General features: G+C 48.0%; 1 protein-coding gene across 1 annotated transcript; it reads left to right on the forward strand.

The window, feature by feature from the left end:
* The first annotated feature begins 934 nt into the window (after positions 1–934).
* LOC145818265 (uncharacterized) lies at positions 935–2,066 on the forward strand. Its single transcript, XM_082912906.1, has 3 exons — positions 935–1,207; positions 1,301–1,399; positions 1,740–2,066. Exons 1-3 carry the CDS (start codon positions 944–946, stop codon positions 2,043–2,045), a joined length of 669 nt encoding a protein of 222 aa, XP_082769032.1. The 5' UTR covers positions 935–943; the 3' UTR covers positions 2,046–2,066.
* Positions 2,067–18,650: the final 16,584 nt, after the last annotated feature.

Here is an 18,650-nt window from a genome sequence, read left to right on the forward strand (position 1 = left end):
TGAGCACATTGGTAGACGTTAGGCGGATACGCCGCTACGACTGGGGTGGCGCAGCTCTGGCCACTTTGTACGGTTATATGAGCTCTTCTTTCCGCCTTAGCAGACAGCTTCTCGGTGGCTACTGGCGAGCCTGGGAGGTACGTCCTCTTCCCTTTTTACATTTCTGCTTCCTGCTTTCTGTATTCTGCACATTGCACATATACTGTACACTGGCCCACACTGACTGTACACTGCACACCCGGCACACATATACTCTGCTTTACACTGACTGTATACTGCACACACAGTACACTCCGCACAATACACTGCGCAACACACAGTTCTGCCATTTCTGCTTTATTCTATATTTTGCCTTATCTGATAGTCATACTGATATCTATTCTGCAGTTGTGGGTGTATGCCTACTTTCCTAGGCTTGCCCCAGTACCCGATGAGGAGATCCCACTCGGCGTCCCCTTCTCTCATCGCTTCGATGTGCGATGCGTACAGAGACCACGAGAGTCTCTTATTTTCTTCCGCCGATACTTCGACACCATCACTGCCGCGGAGGTATGTTCAACCTTAGAGTTTATTTTTTGGCTTTGCTTCGCACCGTATGTTTTCAATAACAGATAGATAACAAACTGCATATTATTTTCAGATCACCTGGCAGCCCTGGGCTCCGTTGCCGGCCGTGGTGAGGGATCACTATGAGGGCGCAGGGGAGACTGCCCGTTGTTGGATTCTGTTAGAGGGCTCGGTCTGTCGGGCTTGGTACTTGGGCGAGCGTTTCTTGCGTCAGACCCTGGGTTTACCGGAGCAGATAGTACCGGGTCCACCTCCTACCCATATGAGAGATACCAAGAGGTTCGCTGCCCAGGAGATGAGGGATTACACCGTCGGCTGGGGAGCGGAGCATCGCAGAGGCGAGGGCGACTACGCAGAGTACGTCCAGACCTACATTATGCGACCCTTGAGCGGTGGTCGCCGAGCTGAGGGGGAGAGGCCAGCGGCGCCGACAGCTGGAGCGGGAGCGGGAGCTGGAGCAGGAGCGTCGAGGAGAGCTCGAGTGCATGGCAGGAGCGGAGCTCGGGGGGGACGGGGGACTGGCTGGCCTGCGCTGCCCACTGTACTGTCATATAGAGGGCAGGATGGGGCGACTTACCAGATCCCCTTTGCTCCTCCCCCGGCTGATCATGAGTTAGCCGGTATCCCCGACTTGCCTCCGGTATGTATTACTTCATTTTGCATCTTGCATTGACATTTCATTTCAGTTTATTTGATATTTCGAGGAATACTGATATATCTTATACTCTTGCAGGCGTCCTCCGAGTACACCTGGCAGTCCGTGGAGTTGAATGCCTCCATGATGGGGATGCTGCAGCGGACCTTCGACCTTCTGGCCCTCTATAGTATTCCGGTATGTTCTTCTGACAATGGCCTCAAACCATTCATAAGTTGATTCACGTAATCTGATGCACGACACCGCACGACACCACGCTTGACGCACTGTTCTCACAGCATCTGATACACTGCATACATTGCATTCTACACTGACAAACTGCTCACGACGTTCACACACTGTACTCATATACTGCATTCTGCACTGATAAACTGCTCACGGTGTTCACACTGTACCCATACATTGCATTCTGCACTGATACACTGCTCACAGCATTCACACCGTACCCATACACTGCATTCTGCACTGATACACTGCTCACATTATTCTGATGTATTTGCCCTTTGTGATTTTTCAGCCTCCCTTCCAGATCCCTCCGGTGAGTGGTGCTCCGGCTGGGCCCTCTATTCCTGCTCGAGGAGGGTGTGGAGACACTGCACGTCCCCGTACCAGGGGAGGGCGTACTCATGTCGGGAGTAGTTCTCGGGCGCCGACCCCTGATGATGATGATGATAACGATGATGAGTCCGAGGCAGAGGCCGGGTCATCTGAGGAGGCTGGAGATGACTCAGACTCAGGCTCAGACGGCGATGCTGATGACGATGCCCCTGGACCTTCGTCCAGGAAGAGGGCGAGGGCAGATCCCCGGGCCCGAGACTACTGATGATGACCCAGATTGCTGCTTTTCTTCGTCTTTTTCAATTTTTTTTTTGCTGGCAGTTAGATTACCTTCTACTGTCGTGGGCAGATTTTTGTTTTCCTCAAAACTTTGTACTTGAAAAAGATTATGAAATGAAACGAGCTTTTTATCTGAAGAAGCATTACATTTTTTTTATATTCCATTACATTGCATCATGTTACACCTCAATGTAAATGAAATTGATCTGTGGTCTGAATGTTGAACACTTGCATTGTAATAACAAGATAACCAAACCAAGTAACGGCAAAGCAACCCATGCAAACCACTACTTAACCTGAACACACGGCCCATACTCTGCTGAGGATCAATCTGCATACAGTCAATAACCCAACACTTGGTTTATTTTGCACATGGCAAGCTTTAAACAGAACAGCCCAATCTGACAAGACGACCTTCAAAGGTGAAACCTGTTGGGGCTGAAACATGCTCGGATGCCCCAAATTTTCCCTTCCTTCTTTTGGTTCGCCCCAAATGTAGAGAATGGCACGGCATTCCGAGCATAAACGATTAACTTTTGGAAAAGGGGTTTTCTTAACCGGGGTATCGAGCCCACAACTGGATACAGCGGAAAAGGACTCGACAAAGGTACATGACCTAAACACAACGAGACACGCTCGGGAAAGACTGAAAACAAAAGGCGAGACCGACAAATCAAAAGGACACGACACACGGACGTGCTTATAAACTGAGAGACCTCAAACCTCGAGGAGCCGGTTCCTCCGGGTATACTTCCTGCCCTTTTTGATTTGTAATTCTCACATCACTCGACCCTCAGGCTCGGTTTTTCTTTCAAAACCCTTTTCCTCACTGTTCTCTCAACTTACACCTCTCTATTCTTTATTCTCTCATTTTTCATTCCTCACCAGGGCGATTGATGGATAAATAGGAAGGTGTGGGTTCATGCTCAACACCGTTAGCTCACGGCTATTTCTTCTGGTGGATAGAGTGCCCTCCTGGCAAGTACGTCGATGACGGGGGAAAGACAGAACACCTGACACAACTGTGCCCCTAGTTTATCGCTTTGACCATTTTTTGTTTTTGCTTTCTACTAAAACAGTTTTGATCAAAATGAGAGTTAGATTAACACACTTGTTCGATTTTGATTTGAAGACCACGCAAGTCAGGCTGTGGGCACTGAAAATTTTCCTTTTTTTTTTTGGTCTAAGAAATGGTCCAGTTTTGGAAAACGAAATAGTTTTCGAGAAAATAGTTAACCTCAGTAAAAATTTTCAAAAACTATTTTTGCAAATGACTAATGCTCAACGAGCATGGAACCTACTCTTTGAGATACGCAACCTCGGATCGAAGGTAATGGAAAATTACCCCTGACTTGAAAGGCGTGGATGGCAACGGAAAGTTGCCCCTGGTTTGAATGGCGTCTCGCGACGACTCGTGGCAACGAAAAGTTGCCCCTTGTTTGGATGATGCCGCAGCAGTCCGCAAACAGTCTTCATCGGTGGTGGTCGAATTCTTGGACACAGAGATGAGGAAGACAGTCATAACAAATATATGGACACAGTCACCTTGGAAGGTGTTGGCGACTGGACTTTGGGATGAAGTCGAAACTATTGTATGGACCGAGACGCTATGAAAGCGTTGGGGGCTGGACTTCAAAATGAAGTTGCCTACGTATCCCAAACATGGGAATCAAGCCTTACGTAGTTCCGGCTAAGCTACACTCGAGTATTTTAACCTTCACTTTCTCAGGCTCTAACTTTTGCCAAGGTGCCCGATGCGGGTTTTCGACCTTGCGAGCTTCTTTTTATTTTCCTTTGTTGTTCATTTCTTTTTCTTTTCTTTTTCGCATTTTTTTTCTTTTCTTTTCTTTTCTTTTTTGTATTTTTTGCTTTTTCGTATTTTTCTCTTGCTCTAACTTTTGCCTGGGTCGCCCTTTCGGGTTTTCGGCCCAGGGAGCCTCTCAAAGGATAAAAGTGTAACAAGTCCATGCCAAATGATTTTTGAAGTTGAAGCCTCTCTGTATCTAGGAGAACGGTTGTTGCAATGATTTGCAGAAGAATCCATCATGGTTGCTCCACGAGCTTCTTTTGGTGAGATCTAATCTTTTTGACTCGCCTTCGGTGCCTCTTGCTCGAGGGCTGCTTCAAAACTGGCCACACGGGCCTCCTCCGACAGTTGACTATTGAATGTTCCGAATGAGTTCGAGGTTCAAGACAAACAGGTCGAATCTTGAGGCTGAGAGCGATCCCACACGGGTCTTCACAGGGCCGCGTAAAACATTTGTTTTTGAACGTTTTTAAGAAAGCGACAAATTACTCGCGCCGAAGATAGTGTGGAACCAATCTGGATCAAGCCAGGATCCTTCTCAGTACTCACGCCGACAAGCATGATTTCATTCATAAAAAGGCTTAGCATGCCTCTCTTTTTCTCAATTTGATCAAAGTTTTGCAAAACCCGAGGAATTCCTTCCTCTTCGTTTTTATCACCACAGTGTTCAAAAGGGGTTTTTTGAAAAACTTAGGTTGATGCAATGAGTTTGGCACGCAGGAGAGCAGGCGAGATGTACTGTCAGCCCAATCAAATCCTCTGGCACAACTAACTTACACTGAAAGCTAGAATGAAAATGAGATAGCCACAGCTGTTTCATTCAGATTTGTTGGCATAACTGGCCCCTTGGCAGAAACAGACTCAAAACAAAAACGGGTAATTAGAAGACAAAACGGTGTTCGAGGAAACAACCCCGGAATCACCTGGTATTCTATACAAAGGGGACTGACTCTCTATAACAAGACAGACCCTTAAACGAAAAGACTGACTCCAGACAAAGAGACAAACTCAAAACAAAAGACTGACTCGATACCCGAACCAGAATTTACAAAGCTAGCGTTCACAGATGCTCAAAAATGCATGCCAGACGCCACGTCCAAAATATACCAAATGCCGCCCGCAAGTGGTTCACTTTCTGATCACACACTTGCAGTATCTGTGTCCTCAAAATCCAATAACTGGGTGGTAACAGATTTCGCTGAGGTGGGCGGGAGGATAACCTCGTTGTCAATCAAATCTTGCACCTCATGACGGAGATGGAAACAATTGTCGGTAGCATGGCCTGTCTGCTGGTGGTACACGCAGTACTGAGCAGCATCGTGCGTAGGAGGGAGATTCTTCGGGAGAGGCCGAGGCTCCAAGGGTTTAAGGTGTCCCCCATCGGCAAGGATCTGAAGTGCCTTAGACAAAGGCATGTAGGGAGCGTGGAAGACCCTGCGCCCTCGGGGCAGGTATTTTGAAGTCTGAGCGTTCTTACTAGCCGCACAAGCAAAAGAGTCGGCAGGCACTGCCTTGGCTTTCTGATCTTTCCCAGGTGTAGGGGCGGGAATAGGAGAAACTGTTCTGGCATGACGGGGCCTATCCCAATTTTTCGACTGACTTGAACTACCCTCAGGTAGAGTGGGGAAAGCATCCTCCACAGTTTTTGCCACAACTGTGGATATCTGTTGCTTGTTCATCCCTCCGGCCTTCAAAGCCTCGACTGCCCGCAGCAGTTGTTCACTAGGATTGGCATCTGCCTTCACTTTGTCTTTTCCTCTGGCCTCAGTCTGATCGAGGGTTTGGTTTGATGTGGATATGTCATTACCATAGCTGGAGGCCATCTCCGGTTGGCTAAGTTCAATCACAATTCACCCCAACAACGAGGGCTCCTGGGGTACAAAACTCTCGGTATATGGTGCGGCTGGTGGTGAAGCTGACATTCCGTAGGCGAGATCAGCCACAGACCTCTGGAGATCACCTATCATCCCCATCAGTTCAAATGTAGTAGGCTCGTGAGCCTGGTATAGCTGGGGGTCCCAGACCGGGTGCGCAATAGGCCACCTGGGTGGATGTGGCATATCAATATTGGTCTCACTTTGCAGAATAATCCCTTGATCTAATGCAACTGTCATAACCACGATCTCTTCCGAATTCTGCGTCATCATAAGTCCTGCCTCAGCAAGGGGGAACACTAGCTATTCTGTACCAGCTGTCCGAACTGAAAGAGACAACAAGCAGCATTTCAGCCCAAATGGATCAAACACGGGTGTAGCTGAACAATTGTACTCTACTGCTGATCACTGTTCCTCAGAAATCATTGTCCCCAAAACTGAACCTGATACCCACAGATAATTGATTCTCATAAACTGACACTGATGCCCTCAGGTCTGATACTCAAACTTGCAAACTGATATGTACGTTCCTGTAGAGATACACCCTAAAAGCACATAGCAAGCCAGGAGAGTCAAAACACCCCTATGTTGGGGGAGGGTTTCCCTGTCCTATTTTGTCAGGAGCTAGGGTTTCACTATGCACACAGCAGTTTTCAAACAACCTAACATCGGATAAGCAACCTGTCCTAGCTAGGAATGGTCACTATGGATTTCGATATGCACTAGGTCGAATGGTCAAAAAGGGTGCCCCGGTAAAACCGGGGTTTGTGTTCCCATACTGTCAGAGCCCATAACCGGTCAGCCTTATGGTCATGCCTTGACAAGACAAGCCTCCGGCAAACCGTTCAGGAATGACAGATGGCAAACACAGTGTCCTAGGCGCACCAGTGCACATGCAATGCAAACAGCCACATAAATGCAATCAAAACAGGATATCACGAGTTCGAGTCAAGCTCTCTAAAATCCCCAGCAGAGTCGCCAGAAACTGTAGACGCGCCCACGTGGGGAGCCCTCGCTACAGTTCGGACTCAATTCGTGTATCGGTTCTTAATCTGAACCAAAGAGACCCAATCCGGCAAATCGTTTTGAGAAACAGATTTTTGAAAAGAAGTACCAAACATGGACTGCTTTGCCAGATACAGAGTCGCCACCGAAATATTTTTTATGGGCGAATTTAGGAAACCCTGACTCGATGCCGAAGGCCACATGTCCGTCATCACCAAAGTTGCCTCGGCTCGGGAACTTGGGTACGATCGGGGAAGGTCAGCTATGAGCACCCTGTAGACACCCCATTTTTGACCGTCCTCAAGACTTGGACGTCACCGTTTGAACACTCGGTGATTATCCATGTTTGTGTTCGTTTGGAGTTCTCGGAGGCCTCGGCTCGCGCGCCTTGTCTCAGGATCTCCGAACTTGACCGTCTAGTGTCTGGTTTTGCACCAAACACTTGCATCTTGCCTTTGAGAGGCAGGGTAGGGCTTGTAGACCATCCCGCCCCCACCACCGGCAGTGGCTAGAGGCCACCGGCTGGTGTTTGCTGCCACCGGCAATGTAGTTTGCCGGCCAGCACCTTTTGTTGCCGGTCAGCACTATGTTGTGCCGGTCGGCACTCTTTTTGGCCAAGATGGCATTTTTGGCCGGCCGATTGCTGTTCATCTGCTTTTGCAGATATTTTTAGACAGTTGTCTTGCTTTTGCATCCCTCCATACACGTGTATGGAGGGATCTCCCTCTTGTAAAGCTTGTCTTGTAAGCTTTACAAGACATATAGAGAGAGGATCTCTCTTGTAACAAGAAGAGAGGACTTAGGTTAGAGACTTGAGAGATTTTGAGAGCAAAAACAGCCATTGTTGAGCTCTTGTTTTAGGGTTTGAGTTAGATACATTTTCTATCTCTCTTTCCCTCTCATTTGTGCACTAGGTGTTTTGTGTCTTACTATTGCACACAAACACCTAGTGTTTCACCTTCCTTTGGCTCTTGAGGTTTCAAACGACTGTTTTTGAAGTTTTGGTGTAGGATCCAAGCTAAAGGAGGCCATTGGAGCACCATTTGTGAAGAGGTCTACAAGGGTGAGAACCTAGTCTCATTTTTCCCCATTTTTGCATTGATTATCTACCTGTCTTAGAGCTGTTTTTGTGCTTATTGTATAACATAAAAAAGTTCTGTTTTTAAGCCCTCTTTATTGTTTATTAAGAGTGTTTTGTTGTTTGAGGGTAGTTGACCACCCTTAGGCCTTGAAAGGCCTCATTTTGGGCCATTTTATGCTAGCTCCGGGATTTTGGTGTTGGGGTCTCTTCACCACTGAAATCTTGAGGGATTTCAGTGGTGAAGGTGATGCCTTGAAGTACCAAGAAGGAGAGGGCCACCCCCTCTCCTTGTTGTCCTTGAAAAGGGCATGTTTTGGCCTCTTGAGAGAGCATTATGCTTGAGTGTGTGTTGAGCATATTTAGGCTATTTTTCATGCTTATATATCCATAATATAACATGATTTTAAGTTGGTTTTGGTACTCCATGCATGCTTAGCATAGTTGCCATGTAATGCCTTGTTTATGCCTTAATGTGCCTTAGGTTGTTAGCCTTTGTGGGAGCATGTTTTAGGCTTAGTCTTGTGAAGATTATGTGCTTATTTTTCCATGTTTTAGGTCTGTCCATAAGTGTTTGGGTCGATTTTGGCATGCTTGATATAGCTCCTTTGTATTTGGGCTTGTTAGCCTTGAGTATGTGCATGTGTAGCATGACATCTTTGCATTGTTTTGGTGATTTGGGGTCCCTCCACATGTTATTTCAGTCCCATTTCCATGCTTGTTTGATTGCCTTGCATGCCTCTTTAATGCTTTGGAAGCTTGTGTAGGAATGCTCCATGTTTTGGTGTCTATGTATGCCTTTGTATTTGAGCCACTTAGATACCATCTAAGGAGTCCTTTGGCCTTGTTTTGACATGCTAAAAATCTGTTTTAGTAGTTTAATGCATGCCATGTTTGTTGTGATAAACATGCTTCAAAGCTTCATGACTTGCTTCAAGTACTTGGACCATGCTTGCATGCACTTGCTTGTCTTGTTTAGTATGATTTGGCATCATTTTATAACAAGATTTTAGAGCTCGCGTTGCATGCCAATTGTTCATGATTGCCTCTTTCAAGTGTGCTTGAATGTTGCTTGCTTTGTGCCTAAGTGTTGGGCCCTAACATGTGTATGTGTGCATGCATGTTTAGCCTTCGTTTTTGGGCATTATGGCTACTGTTTTGGGCCTTATTAGAGCTGCCTAATCCACGTATAAGTCCATCTTTCCATCTATTTGCATTGCCATATGTATGCTTGTATGCTTGCATAAGTTTGTTGCCATGCCATGTTGCATCCTTAGCTTGTATGCCTAGGTTGCATTACATCTTGCATGCATGCCTTGTTCCTTGACTAGTGATAGGAATTGGGCCTTGTTTGTTTGATTGGTTTGCATTGCATTTGAAATCAAAGTTGCATACTTGGTCTTTGGGCCATCATGCATGAAAATGCGTGATTGGTGGTCCGAAAATCGAGGCACATGCCCCTTTGAGTCATTATCATGATAAGGGACATGGTTGGTGCATACATGCCTTGAATTGTGCTGCCATGCTTTGTTTTGCCCTCTGTTGCTGTGAGTTGCAGGTTCCGCAGGTTTTCTTTGCCGACCGGCAGTGTAAGGTGCCGGCCGAAAATCAATCCTCTGCCGATGGCTTCAGTTTGTGCCGATGGCCACATACCACTGCCGGTGGTAATTCCACTCAGCCGGTGGTACTCCCCAGTGTCCAGGGATGTAATCCTGAGGTCTTGACAGCCTCCAGAGGAGTGAAGGAAGGAAAACAGAGGCAGCCTATGCATGGCGGCGCGTTTCCCGAGGCGATTTTCCTGTTTTAATTAATTTATTTAATTTGTTAATTAAATTAATTAATTTGTAATTATTAATAAGCTTGCGTAGTTAATTAATCTGTAATATTTATCTGGTCCCTTCGAGTGAGGGCAAATCTGTAATAAGTGTGCGTGGGTGGTGGGTATGTCTTCCAATCCCCACTTCTTTCTTCCCTTTTACTTACCTGCTTTGATGGTTAGTATTAGGGCACGTTTAATTTAGCATGCCTTATGCTATGCATGCGTACATCCATACATTTGTATTGCATACATTAGGCTCGGTACGTCATGCTAACTGCATTTGTACTTCAAATTCTAAACTGAATATGTGATAGTTGTGCATTTCTCACATGCCATGTTTAGGGTAGCCGAGCCTATTCTAGCAACACTTTGTATGCGATGCATTAGGCACTTAACATGGACTTGGATCATGCATGTTTGCTAACGAGTTCTTTGTTTTGGCACGGAGTACGATGTAAGTATTTCCGCTTTAGCATATCGCATGAGTGTGAATGTTGCCATGTCAACATGCTTAACATGTGGTTAGATGCTTCTGTGTTAGAAACTGCTTGGATGCCTGTGGGTGAAGGTTGGATTGTTTGAGTTGGAAGAACTCATTGAAATCCGTGTTTTAGCCTACTTGCGAGTAGCAAATCCAAAGCATTTTCAAAACAAACGGATATGCAATGTTTATTCCCAAATTAGGCAATCTAGTCTATACTTGTTTGCTGTGCGCATAACATAGTAATTCTAGGCTAATAACTGGGATAAGAACACATAACGTTTTCAAAATCGGATATCATGGTTAGTAGAGGCCGGTCTTCGGACCGGGCGAAAGGGGGTGCTCATAGCTGACCTTCCCCGATCGTACCCAACCTCTCGAGCCGAGACAACTCCGGTGATGACGGACATGTGGCCTTCGGCACCGAGTCAGGGTTTCCTAAATTCTCCCATAAAAAAAATATTTAGGTGGCGACTCTGTATCTGGCAAAGCAGTCCATGTTTGGCACTACTTTTTCAAAAAATCAGTTTCTCAAAACGATTTGCCAGATTTGGACTCTTTGGTTCAGATTAAGAACCGTGACACAAGTCGAGTCCGAACTGTAGTAACCCCAAATGAACAGAACGGGACTCATCCTCCCGGGGCGTTCGGGGACGTCTACAGTTTCTAGCGACCCTGCTGGGGATTTTAGAGAGCTTGACTCGAACTCGTGATATCCTGTTTTGACCTCATTTATGTGTTTCTTTGCATTGCATGTGCATTGGTGCGCCTAGGAACACAGTGTTTGCCATCTGCCATTCCTGAACGGTTTGCCGGAGGCTTGTCTTGTCAAGGCATGTCCATAAGGCTGACCGGCTATGGGCTCTGACAGTATGGGAACACAAACCCCGATTTTTCCCGGGGCACCCTTTTTGACCATTCGACCTAGTGCATATTCGGAATCCATAGCGACCATTCCCAGCTAGGACAGGTTGCTTACCCGATGTTAGGTTGTTTGAAAACCGCTGTGTGCGTAGTGAAACCCTAGCTCCTGACAAAATAGGACAGGGAAACCCTACCCCAACATAGGGGTGTTTTGGCTCTCACTTACTCGCTATGTGCTTTTAGAGTGTATCTCTACAAGAACGCATATACCAGTTTGCGAGTTTGAGTATCAGGCCCGAGGGCACCAGAATCAGTATTGTTGAGAATCAGTTATCAGGAATCAGTTATCTGCGGGTATCGAGTTCAGTTTTTGGGAATAGAAATCTGGGAACAGTGATCAGCAGTAGGGTACAGTTGTTTGGCTACGCCCGTGTTTGATCAGTTTGGACTGAAATGCTGCCTGTTTTTCCTTTCAGTTCAGAGAGTCGCAGAGTTGATACAGAATAGCCAGTGTCTCCCCTTGCTGAGGCTGGATTTATGGCAGCACAAAATTCAGAAGAAGTTGTGGTTATGACGGCTGCATTGGAGTAGGGGACCGCTCCGCAGAGTGAGGCCAGCATCAGTATGTCACACCCACCCAGGTCGCCCGTTGTGCACCCGGTCTGGGCTCCCCAGTTATATCAGGCTCGTGAGCCCACCACCTTTAAATTGATGGGAATGATAGGTGACCTCCAGAGGTCCGTGGCCGATCTGGCCTATGGAATATCGGCTTCACCGCTAGCGGCGCCGTATGCCGGGAATTTCGTACCACAGGAGCCCCCGCTATTGGGGCGGATTGTGATAGAGCTCAGCCAGCCAGAGGTGGCTTCCAGCTACAGCCGCGACATGCCAGCACCAACCCAGATCCTTGATCAGGCTGAGGCCAGAGGAAAAGACAAGGCAAAGGTAAACGCCGATCCTATTGAACAACTGCTGTGGGCAGTCGAGGCTCTGAAAGCCAGAGGGATGAACAAGCAACAAACATCTGCGATCGTGATCAAAGCTGTGGATGATGCTTTCCCCGCTCCGATCAAAGGCAATTCAAGCCAGGCAGAAAACCGGGATGGGCCCCGTCATGCCCCGACAATTCTTGTAGTTCCTAACCCTGCACCGGGAAAGGTTCAAAAAGCCAAGGCAGCGCCGGCCGACCATTTCGCTGGCGCATCTGGCAAAAATCCTCAATCTTCAAAGTACCTGCCCCGAGGGTGCAGGGTCTTTCACGACCTCCACATGCCTTTGTCTAGGGCATTGCTAATATTGGCGAAGAATGGGCATCTTAAGCCTTTGGAGCCCCGGCCACTCTCGAAGAATCTCCCCGCCACGCACGATGCTACCTTGTACTGCGCGTACCACCAACAGTCCGGTCACAGTACCGATGGATGTTCCCGCCTTCGTCATGAAGTGCAGGATTTGATTGATAACAAGGTTATCCTACCACCCACCTCAGGCAAGCCCGTCACCACTCAGCTGTTGGATTTCGAGGGTTCAGATACTGCGAGTATGTAAAGTGGACCGCCTGCGGGCGACATTTGGTGTGTTTTGGATGTAGCGTCTGGCACGCATCTTTGAGCATCGGTGAAACCGAGTTTTGTTAATCCTGGCTTGGATATCGAGTCAGTCTTTTGTTTTGGGTCTGTCTCTTTGTCTTGAGTCAGTCTTTTTTTGCTTAAGGGTCTGTCTTGTTGTATCGAGTCAGTCCCCTTTGTATATAATACTAGGTGATTCTGGGGTTGTTGTCCCGAACGCCGTTTTGTTATTATCTGTTTGTTTTGAGTCTGTTTCTGCCGAGGGGCCAGTTGCACCAACAAATCCGAACGGAACAGCTGTTGCTATCTCAACTTCATGCTTGCTTTCAGCATAAGGACCAGAGAATTTGATTGGGCTGACAGTACATCTCGCCTGCTCTCCTGCGCGCCAAACTCATTGCATTAACCTAAGTTTTCCAAAAAACAAAACTTTTTTGCACACTGCGGTGATAAAAACGAAGAGGAAGGAATTCCTCGGCTTTTGCAAAATTTTGATCATTTTGAGAGAAAGAAAGGCGTGCTAAGCCTTTTTATGAATGAAACCATGCTTGTCGGCGTGAGTACTGAGAAGGATCCTGGCCTGATCCAGATTGGTTCCACACTATCTTCAGCGCAAGCGGTTTGTCGCTTTCTTAAAAACTTTCAAAAACAAATGTTTTACGCGGCCCTGCGAAGACCTGTGTGAAATCGCTCTTGAGACTGCGCAGCCTAGGATCGCTCTCAGCCTCAAGATTCGACCTGTTGTCTTGAACCTCGAACTCATCCGGAACATTCAACAGTCAACCGTTAGAGGAGGCCCGTGTGGCCAGTTTTGAAGCAACCCTCGGGCAAGAGTCAACAAAGCCGAATCGGAAGGAGTAGATCTCACCGGAAGAAGCTCGTGGAGTAACCGGGATGGATTCTCCGCAAATCAGTGCAACAGCCGTTCTCCTAGATACAGAGAGGCTTCAATTCAAAAAACCATTTGGCATGGACTTGCTACACTTTTACCCTTTGAGAGGCTTGCTGGACCGAAAACCCGGAAGGGCGGTCCAGGCAAAAGTTAGAGCAAGAGAAAAATACAAAAAATAAAAAAGTAAAAAAAAAGAAAAGCAAAGCAAAGAAAATACAAAAAAAGAAGAAAAGAAAAAGAAACGAACAAAAGAAAATGAAAAGAAGCTCGCAAGGTCGAAAACCCGCATTGGGCGCCTTGGCAAAAGTAAGAGCCTAAGAAAAGTGAAGGTTAAAATACCCGAGTGGACCTTAACCGGAACTACGTAAGGCTTGATTCCCATGTTTGGGATACGTAGGCAACTTCATCGTGAAGTCCAGCCCCCAACGCTTTCATAGCGTCTCAGTCCATGCAATGGTTTCGATTTCATCCCCAAAGTCCAGTGGCCAACACTCTTCAAGGTGATTGTGTCCATATATGTGTTGTGACCGTCTTTGCCATCGCTGTGTCCAAGAGCTCGACCACCGCCAATGAAGACTGTCTGCGGATTGCTGCGGCACCATCCCAAACAAGGGGAAACTTTCCATTGCCACGAGTCGCCGTGAGCCGCCATTCAAACTAGGGGAAACTTTCCGTTGCCTCCCACCCCCCTTCAAACCAGGGGCAATTTTCCATTGCCTCCGATCCGAGGTTGCGCATCTCGAAGAGTAAGTTCCATGCTTGTTGAGCATCAGCTGTTTGAAAAATAGTTTTTGAAAATTTTTACTGAGGTTGACTATTTTCTCGAAAACTATCCCATTTTCCAAAACTGGACCATTGTCTTGGACCCAAAAAGGAAAATTTTCAGTGCTTGCTGCCTGACTTGCATGCTTTTCAAATCAAAAAATCGAACAAGTACGTTAATCCGACTCCCATTTTGATCAAAATTGTTTTAGTAGAAAGCAAAAACAAAGAATGGTTAAAATGATGAACTAGGGGCACTGTTGAGTCAGGCGTTCTGTCTTTCCCCCGTCATCGACGTACTTGCCAGAAGGGCACTCTACCCGCGGAAGAAATAGCCGTGAGCTAACGGCATTGGGCATGAACCCGCAACTTCCTGTTCATTCATCAATCACCCCGGGGAGGGATGAAAAATGAGAGAATGAAGAATAGAGAGGTGTAAGTTGAGAGAAAAGTGAAGAAAAGGTTTTTGAGAGAAAATCCGAGCTGGAGAGTCGAGTGATGTGAGAATCACAAATCAGACAGGGTGGGAAACAATACCCAGGTTGAACTGGCTCCTCGTGGTCCGAGGTTCCCCATCTTCGCTAACGCGTCTGTATGTCGTGTCTTTGGTTTTGTTTATCTCAATCTTTGTTTTAGGCCTTTTTCGAGCATGTCTCGTTGTGTTTAGGTCGGGTACCTTTATATTTGAGTCCTCCCCGCTGTGTTCAGTTGTAGGCTCGGTATCCCGGTTTGAAAGACCCTCATTCAATTTCAAAAATCATTTATGCTCGGAATGCTGTGCCATTCTCTACATTCGAGCATATTTCAACCTTAGCTGGTTCCATCTTTGAGGTCCATCCTGTTAGATTGGGCCGTTTGTTCAAGATTTGCCGTGTGCAGAATGAACCGAATGCTGTGCTACGGGCTGAATACAGATTAATCCCCAACAGTGTAAGGGCCGTGTATCCGGAATCAGGCAGTGGGTTGCTTGGGTTATTTTGCTATTGGCTGTTTAGTCATCTGATTATTGCAGTGCAAGTGTTCAATTTTCAGACAGCTAATCAATTTCATTTACATTGAGGTGTAACATGATGGAATGCGATGCAATACATGAGATATGTGAATGTAACACTTTTTAAGCAAAGATCTATTCGTTTCATTATCTTTTCAAATGTACAAGTTTTGGAAACAAAAATCTGCCTGCGGCAGTACAAGGTAATCTATCTACCAACAAAGAGAAAAGTATAAGAAAGAAGAAAGATAACAAAAATCTACATCTGTGTCGAGCACTCCAAGGGCTGTCAGCCCGTCCTGGTCCTCTTCCTGGACGAGGGTCCAGGAGCATCATCAGCGTCGTCGTCAGAGCCCGAGCTAGAACCGCCTCCGGTTCTCTCCTCTGATGACTCTGACTCCGCCTTTGCCTCTACCTCTGACTCCTCGTCATCGTCATCGTCCGGGACTGGAGCTCGCGAGCTACTCCCGACATGAGTACGCCCTCCCCTGGTACGGGGAAATATCCTGCCCTCGTCATCTCTCCCCCGAGCAAGGACAGAAGGTCCGGCTGGAGCACCTCCTGCCATGGGAATCTGGAAAGGAGGCTGAAAAGGTACACAAAAGAGAAATGCATCAGTATACTGTAGACAGTTTATCAGTGCCGAATGCAATGCAGAGTACAGTGTAGGAATGCCGTGAGCAGTCTATCAGTGCAGAATGCAATGCCGAGTACAGTGTATGAATGCCGTGGGCAGTTTAACAGTGCAGAATGCAGTGTATGCAGTATGTCAGATGCTGTGAGATCAGTGTATCGGGTATTGTGCCGTGTGTCAGATTATGTAAAGCAGTGTATGAATGGTTTGAGGCCAGTGTTAGAAGGACATACCGGTATGCTGTAGAGGGCCAGGAGATCAAAGGTCCGCTGGAGCACCCCCATCATCGAGGCATTCATCGCCAACGACTGACGGGTGTACCCAGAAGAAGCCTGCAAAAGTATCAGATGCATCAATATTCTGTGGAATATCAAGTAAACTGAAATGAAATGACTGTACGAGGTGCAGTGATACGTACCGGTGGTAAGTCGGGGACGTCGATGAACTCATGACCAGCCGGTGGAGGGGCGAAGGGGATCTGATAGGTCAACCCACCCTGCCCCTGGAAAGTCAGTACAGCGGGCAGGGCAGGCCAGCCAGCTCCTCGTCCTCCTTGAGCTCCGCCCCTGCCACGGACCCGGGCCCTCCTCGAAGATCCAACTCCAACTCCCGCTCCGGCCCCAGCCGCCGATGCCACAGGCCTGGCCCCCTCTGCTCAACGGCCGCTCAGGGGGCGCATCAGATATGTCCGCACGTACTCCTGATAGTCGCCGGTGCCTCGGAAGCGGGCCTCCTCCCAGCTGATGGAGTAATCATCCAGCTGCTCAGTCGTGAGCCCCTCGGTCTCCCTCATATCTGCAGGAGGGGGAATCGGGACTATCTGCTCAGGTAACCCTAGGGTCTGGCGTAGAAAATGCTCCCCCAGGTACCAAGCCCGATAGACCGGGCCCTCAAGAAAAATCCGAAAACGCGAGGTCTCCTCCACACCAGGGAACCGACCCCGCATCGCCGCCGGCATAGGAGCCCACGGCCGCCATGTGATCTGAAAATGACAGACAGTTTGTTATCTACTGTTATTGAAATATACAGTTGGAAAGCGAAGCTTAAATGAACTGAAAGTAAAGCATACCTCCGCGGGGGTGATGGTGTCGAAATATCGGCGGAAGAAGCCGAATGTCTCCCATGGTCGCCGGGTGCATCTCCCGTCGAAACGACTAGAAAAGTGGACGGCCAGGGGAGTCTCCGCAACTGGCACAGGAGCGAGCCTAGGGAAGTAGGCGTAAACCCACAACTGCAAGATAAATACCAATGCATTTATCAGTTGAAGCAGAACGCAGAATAAAGCAGAAATGGCAGAGCCGTGTGTTGTGCAGTGTATTGTGTGCAGTGTACAGTGTGAGCAGTGTACAGTCAGTGTAAAGCAGAATGTATGTGTGTGCCGTGTGTACAGTAAACAGCAAGTATAGAGCAGACTACAGTGTGTGCAGTGTACAGAGTACAGAAAGTACGAGACAGAAATGAAAAAAGCGGAGAAGAAATGTACCTCCCAAGCCCGCCAGTAACCTCCGAGTAGCTGGCCGCTGCCGCGCGAAGCCGAGCTCATATATCCATAAAGGGTGGCCAGAGCAGCGCCGCCCCAGTCATAGTGCAGAATGTCCCGGACGTCCACCAGTGCGCTGAGAAGACAGAGAGGCACGGTGTTCGCCCGGTCGGCGAAGATGGTAGTCCCAAACAGGAACATGAGGAAGCCGCGAGCATACCTCTCCACGTCCTCCGAGGTCATCTCCGCCTCCTCCTCCAACGCGGGCTGGACCCGAAACTGGACCTCAAACCAGGAATATCGAACGAAACCTGGGCGAGCTAGGGGTGGCGCCTCCCCCAGTAGATGGACCTGAGCGGCGGTCCACTCATCCATCGCGATGTCAAATGGGATCGGATCACCCCCTACCCCGATGCCTGTGAGCATCGAGAAATCATGAGGGGTCATCGTCATATCCTCTGCAGCGGAGAAATGAAAAGAATCGGTGGTGTCCCACCATCTCTCCGCCAGAGCAGCAAGGAGAGGTCTGCAAGTGGAGAGCCTGGAGAGTCCTCGGTAGAAGGCGCCGAAACCCGCTCGATCCACGATGCGCCGGACTGCGTCGGGGAGCTCATCATACCACTCCCGTGCACCAGTATTCCCATACCCGCGAATGGTATGGGAACCCTCCTGTAAACAGAAAATAATGGTGGCAAGACAACATTCAAAATGCAGTTTTGAAAGGACAGATATAGCATGTATGCAAGTTTGTCAGATTCAGACGAATACCGGGTGCCGGTGTGCTTACAGTGAAATACGTGTGATGTGTCAGTGTGTTTAGGTGTTTCAGAACAGATATAGCATGTGTGCAAATTTAACAGATTCAGATAAATACTGGGTGCCAGTGTGTATGCAGTAGAATACAGTGAGTGCAGTGTGTTTGGGTGATTCAGGGTCAGTGCAGTGTGTGTGCATGTGTCAGTCTCAAGCAGATATCAGTTGTATGTATGTTTACAGTCAACTACAGTCTACAGCATATCAGTTTTCAGCAGTTAAAGAATACAACTAACTATGACAGTTTTTGTATCCTACATTGCGGAAAGTAAAGCAGAAGACAAAGAGTTACCTCGGAAGTGCCGAATGAAAGGTGGGAGGTAGGCTCACGCAGCAGTAGCTCAGGTGCCACGTGCCTCTCGAAGCTCCGGAACGGACGCAGGCCGTCGGGGGGCAGAACATGGATCGCCGGCCGGTAGGTCGCCGGGTCGAACGGGCGCTCGCTCAGTGGTAGGAGCTCGACCCCGGGATCCATCTCGTGGTCCGGGGGAGTCCCGCCACGTGGAATGTCGTCTGCCATATCGAA

This window comes from Camellia sinensis, unplaced genomic scaffold (genome assembly GCF_055761805.1).
Source record: "Camellia sinensis isolate YWXY unplaced genomic scaffold, ASM5576180v1 Unanchor6, whole genome shotgun sequence".
NCBI lineage: Eukaryota > Viridiplantae > Streptophyta > Magnoliopsida > Ericales > Theaceae > Camellia > Camellia sinensis.

Bases quoted from the DNA above. Each gene is read 5' to 3' on its own strand.
- LOC145818265 (XM_082912906.1), top strand. From the start codon at position 944: ATGCGACCCTTGAGCGGTGGTCGCCGAGCTGAGGGGGAGAGGCCAGCG. The intron at 1,208-1,300 runs GTATGTATTACT...ATACTCTTGCAG, and splicing joins GTATCCCCGACTTGCCTCCG to GCGTCCTCCGAGTACACCTG. The intron at 1,400-1,739 runs GTATGTTCTTCT...GTGATTTTTCAG, and splicing joins TGGCCCTCTATAGTATTCCG to CCTCCCTTCCAGATCCCTCC.